Consider the following 5,900-nt stretch of genomic DNA (forward strand, 5'->3'; position numbering starts at 1 on the left):
TGTTGAAGAAATGCATACTACAAGCAATCCAAGTTCGGTGTCATTTGCCTCGGCCTTGTATACATTTCTTTGGAGTAGGAAGAAAGTATAAATGTTAAGCTTTCACATAGGATAGAACTAGGGAATCATCAAGTTATTTATAGGATAATCACATCAGAATTTCCATACTAAAACATGCATAAGCTTTCATCTAATTCTTTATCCCTCATATATAATAGCTGCTTGTCACTGAAGTAACACAGCTACTATTATTCTCATCTTCTCTCTTTTTTCTTTTGTTCTGGGAATAATGATAAAGAAGTTACTTATAAAAGGTTAAAAATCCGAAGCTCCCGTCCTTAATTCAACAAGAACAAGGCAGAAGAAAAGAGTTTATGGAACAACTTATTGAGCGGAGAAGGTAATCAATCGAACAACCAATTAAAGACCTCTAATCAGCATACTTATCACTGAGGTATTCCTGACGATTAGCAAAGTAGAAATCTTGTATCTTGTCGAACAAGTTCCAGGTGAGTTCGCCTGGTGGGACTGACTGCGCCAACCCACCATGAAGCCCCTGCTTGACATCTTAAACATGGCTCCCAAAGCGAACTCTTATGAGCTGACATATAACTTTTTCATCACTCTGTACAGATATCATAGATTCATTAACGGAAGAATATCCAAAAGTTTTATTAAAACCAATTCTTGCGAGCACAGAATAGCTAAGTAAAAATATAATTAAAACATACACATTAACATAATAATTCCATATTAACGAAACAGGGACCATAACAAAAACCATAACGACATCAATGCATAAAACTCAAGATCTATTAGGCCAAATAAAACTAGCATAAATATTCAAATATCAAGGTAACTAATATTCTATAAGTAACATATGAATGTATTAAGCCGATTTTGATATGGTTCTAAATGATTGTCACACAAATAAAATCCCATCAACCAAACATCCCAACAACATAGTACACAGCAAGTACAACAGCAAATGGCCCAATAGACTTGATAGGACGGGAGCATTCTCAAACAATATCAACCATGACTGCGGTCGATGAAGACCTTTACATCTTTATACTAGAAATAGGTTCCTTCCGGAGGCTGGACCAGCTTACGGTTATGAGTCGCTGCCATCTCTTTTTTCAGCTGTGTCAGTATATCTTCCATTGTGTACTCACGCTGCCAATTTGATAGGAGCGAAAACTTCTTTGGTTCCACCTAAAAGCCATAAACATCTCAGATTATTTCATATGCATATCTTATTCTAGTCAAGTAACAAAAATATCAGTCATCTTGACTCATCTCTTAACCATCAGCATCATTACCAATAACAAGAAATTGGTTGGGGAATACATTCAAATGCATTACATGAAAGTATCCATCATCCCTAAAAAATTCACCCTTAACATCAGATTAACCTGTGGTGTGTTTGGTAGATGCATTAAACAATTACAATAGAAAACCAGTAGAATGACTAGGTTTAAGTAGTCAATTTCATTTTGTTTCATTGTCAAGAGAATTGAAGATATGCAATTCTGAAAATGAAATAAACAAGGAAATTATCTGAATTTTTTCTATAGAATCATACATAGAAATTGACCAGAAACTCTATTAAAGCATGGTAGGTGTTTTCTATTTTATTCTACAACTCCAATTGATTCATTGTTGCCTTCCTTGATATCTAAACTTACTAAGCAACATAAACAATCATGAATCATCTAAGGAGGAAAACAGAGTCTCACAGGACTCATGTAACAAGTATAAACATATTTCATAGAGTTATATTTGAAAGAAAAAGTGAACTGTTCAACATCGAAAAGGTTAATATTAATTCAAGACTTTATTATGAAGGTGCACAGCATGTGAAGTGGATTGTTCCTTGTCAATTTAAGGAAGTTGAGAGGTGGGAGGAGTCAATTAAATTGATAAAAATTGACCTGCAGAGCAATATCAGATTTTTCTGATGCATTAATAGTTATTCAAGGTATATAGCAAAAAAGGGATAAAACATAGTACTCCATCCGTCCCATGTTCCTTGCACTTTTCATTTTAGATCGTAAATTTAGGATTGATTTAATGTAATTAAAATAGTATTAGTGTAATGTGAACTAACTTAATAAGGGAACACTTAATTAACTCTAATATATTCATTAAATACCCTATTGCTTAATAGAAATAGTGTGAGCAGTTTGGGACGAGCCGAAATAGAAAAGTGCGAGTAACACAAGAAGTATTAGATTTAATTTACTTTCAATAGCTGAAAATGCAAATACAAAAATTACTTAAAAAGGTAACTGTTCAAGATAAAAATAGGTTCATACCACACCAGTTTCATGGTTTACACAAGTCATGTTAACCCGGGAATGAAAACGAACACTTGGAGGCTTCTCTGGATAATCTTTGTCACAGAATAGCTTCAGCTGATATATACGCCCTTCATGTACAGACTGAAAAAGAAAGTAGCACGGAACACTTACTGATGTACATTTCAGGAGACAGTCGATCAAAACAAATGTTCACAGTTCTACTAAAGATGCAGGTGCTATACATTCTAAGTTTCTAACGTACAAAGTCATGCCAAGGAACATTGACACTGTCATCAATATAGACATCCCTAACGTTAAAGTTCTATAGGAACTAAACAGACATCAATAATTCAATATCATGACAAGTTAATAATTATCAGCAGTTTTTAAGGAACCTAAACAAAGCCTGCGGTGCATGGTGGCATTTGAGAGCAATTGCTGCGATACACAGCACAGCACAGAATAACTTAAAAAAACTGACATGGGGGAAAAGTATATGGAAGTAAGAAATATTACAAATGGTATAGAAGTGAAAAGTATGAACAAATACAAAATTTAAAACTTCGTCCAAGGCATGCACTGAAGCACAAATATTAAGATCAAACCATAGAGATGCCCATTAAAACTTTGTAACTACACAACCTGTCAGCGTATAGATAAAGAGGGAATGCTTACATTGTGTGGACCTATGATGGTTCCTGTCCAAGACCGCATGTAAATATCATCACCATCATCCATTCCATAGCTCACAGTACCATCCCCAATTCCCTTCTCTCCACGTTCAAGTTCTTCCAGTAACCTGAAATTTCTAGGGACTGAAAGAAAAGCAAATTAATTGAGATTTTACATGAAGCAATCAACAAGTCATCATTGACAGTGCCATAGGGACTCAGGCTATTTAGCAAAATTTCATTGTACACCCATTCATGCTCAACCAATGCCATGCATTCAATATATAGCTTGCACAGTATGACAAGAAAGTTAGTGGAAACCAACTTGCGACAAACCATAACAAATTAAATTGATTATATCATCTAGGACATATAACATTGCAGTTTTACATTATAACTAAGGCCATCACACTCAAAACGACATATATCAATCGGGAAAAGAAATTGACCATACAATCTAGCCTATTTGATCATCCACTTGAAAGTAAAATAACTGAGCCATCATAAGATACTAAATTAATCTATTTGAAAAAAACTGAACTCGAAATGACCTGCAACATCCTAAATGGTATTTTTTTATTTAAATCATGTAGTTAGGTCACAGAACTGGAAAGTAAACAAAACGAATAAATATGAAATGAAAAGTGCAACAGTCGAACTAAAAGATCTGAACAAAGAAACGCCTCTTTTCACATAAGAATGCACCAACCACATTAGATATATGGAAAACATGAAATGATTCAATAACAAAACACCAAATTAACCTTCGATAATCAAACTAGCAGGAATATCTCTTCATTGAGATTCAACGGTTAACCCTTGAATACAATCGATTTTCCATCACATAAAACACTAAATTACACACAACACGATGCCCCATGGTTTCCACATTAGCAATTAAATTGTAAGGTTGAAACAAAACATAAAAAGAAACAACAAATAATTCATGTACCAATCACAAAGCAATACAGGCAGTATAAAGAGAATTGAAGCTATAAATTTTGAGAAGGAAGGACAAATACCCACGACACTGGATCCTCCTGAGCCAAGAGTCATGGTGTGATGGCGTGGATCGGGCGCTAGGGTTTCTGAGCACAATCGATTCGATCAGAGATAGAGAGGGAAGAGACAGGCGTGTAGAGAGAGAATCGAAGACACGAGATTGAATTGAGGCATTAAAAAGACTGGAAGGGAATTAGGGAATGGGAATAAAGCGAAGTGAGAATAAGTTGAATTAAATAAAGAGTGAATTACATATTTAGGACTTATACTTATTACGACGCACGTTTGCGGTCCCTATACTTACAAAATATTATTTGCGGTCTCTATACTTGTATTTATACACGTTTTAAGGTTTTTTTCTTTTTTTTGACATTTTTAAGGACAAAAATACCCCCAAATAAATGAAGGGCAAATTTATATATTACTCCCTCCGTCCCGACTAAGATGACACATTGCTTAGCCGGCACGGGATTTTAGGAGTTATTAGTTAAAATGTTTAATTGAAGAGAGAGAAGGTGGGTGGAAGTATTAAAGTAGAGAGATAAAGAAAGATGAATATTTTAATAGTAGTGAGAAAAAGTGGTTGAGTGTATTTATTGGAGAGAGAAAGTTACCAAAAAAGGAAATGTGTCATCTTAATTGGGACAGACTAAAAAGGAAAACGTGTCATTTTAAGCGGGACGGAGGGAGTACTATTTTCTCTCATTTTTCTTTCGTCTTCATATTTTCTCTTTCTTCTTTTTGTAAATGACTTGTATACTTACAACAAAATTTGAGATTATATTTGAAGAAGGATATTAGACAAATCAAATGTTCAGCTAAGAAGTTTATTTTACATTATTTTGTTAGAATTGCGAAGAGAAATTTCTAATGTGAGAACCCACATAAGTCGCGGGCGCTGCGCACTTGCTAAATACACACAACCAAAATTACCATAATTTCATACATTCCATTTATCGCTTATTATTCCTCACTTTACGATTGATTAGATTCAAATATTCACTTGTTGAAATTCGTCGTTCAAATTTTTAATCTTTTATTTACGGGATCATTAATTATAATACTCCACATTTGAAGCATAATCACAAATACTCTAGTCTAGTGTGATGAAGAAAAATGACGTGAAAATATAAAATTTATCATATGATTAAATTTCTCAAAAAATTTAACAGAATACACGGAAATAAGATTAACAAACCCATAATTTTAGTTCTAATTTTATTATAGACAAAGGAAAAAGAAAGAAGGAGGATGAAAGAGAGAAAATAGTGTATAAATTTTTTCTTTGGGGGTATTTTTGTCCAAAAAAAGATCAAAAAGTGAAAAGAACCTAAAAACGTGCATAAGTACAAGTATAAGGACCGCAAATGATATTTTGTAAGTATAGGGACCGCAAACGTTCGTCGTGATAAGTATAGGTCCTAAATATGGAGTGTGGTAATTTTTCCGCTGCATTTTCATGAAAAAGTATGCATTTTGGGCCTTGGATGATTCATTTGTTAAGTGCAAGTTTAATGTGTTGGTTAATCAGAGCTCTATTTATAAAAGGGAATTCCATTTCTGACGGTCTTTAAATAGAACATAAAATAAATTAATTATTTTGACTATGTTTTTCTTGTGATGTAATCAATTGCTAACTTTCTTAAGTTGCTAACTTGTTAACTCATCAATGAAGTGTATTAAAAATGTCAATACGATGACATTAAAATGTCAACACATAATTTTGTTGAACTTCAATATAATGTGTTGACATTATGTTTTGACATTTTGATGTCACCATATTGACATTTTTAATACGCCGTATTGATAAGTTAGCAGAATTAGCAATTTAAATAGTTAGCAATATACCGCACTCATGTCTTTCTTTTGTCTTTTCAATTAGGCTAAATAAGTTTATCTTTAAACTCATTAAGAAAGTTCATCT

General features: G+C 33.4%; 1 protein-coding gene across 1 annotated transcript; it reads right to left on the reverse strand.

Moving 5' to 3' along the window:
* Positions 1–795: 795 nt before the first annotated feature.
* Positions 796–4,180, reverse strand: LOC125203357 (ubiquitin-conjugating enzyme E2 variant 1D). Its single transcript, XM_048101683.2, has 4 exons — positions 3,997–4,180; positions 2,979–3,118; positions 2,319–2,444; positions 796–1,215 (listed from the first exon to the last, which is right to left on the reverse strand). Exons 1-4 carry the CDS (start codon positions 4,028–4,030, stop codon positions 1,075–1,077), a joined length of 441 nt encoding a protein of 146 aa, XP_047957640.1. The 5' UTR covers positions 4,031–4,180; the 3' UTR covers positions 796–1,074.
* Positions 4,181–5,900: the final 1,720 nt, after the last annotated feature.

The sequence above is a fragment of the Salvia hispanica genome, chromosome 6, assembly GCF_029641045.1.
Source record: "Salvia hispanica isolate PSC_SH4W2 chromosome 6, Shi_PSC_v1, whole genome shotgun sequence".
Classification (NCBI taxonomy): domain Eukaryota; kingdom Viridiplantae; phylum Streptophyta; class Magnoliopsida; order Lamiales; family Lamiaceae; genus Salvia; species Salvia hispanica.

What these genes read in the sequence shown, in the direction of transcription:
- LOC125203357 (XM_048101683.2), bottom strand. Translation starts at nt 4,030, where the DNA reads ATGACTCTTGGCTCAGGAGGATCCAGTGTCGTGG. An exon ending in CCATCATAGGTCCACACAAT is followed by an intron (nt 2,445 to 2,978) that starts GTAAGCATTCCC and finishes TTTCTTTTTCAG; the next exon opens with TCTGTACATGAAGGGCGTAT. An exon ending in TAAACCATGAAACTGGTGTG is followed by an intron (nt 1,216 to 2,318) that starts GTATGAACCTAT and finishes TATGGCTTTTAG; the next exon opens with GTGGAACCAAAGAAGTTTTC.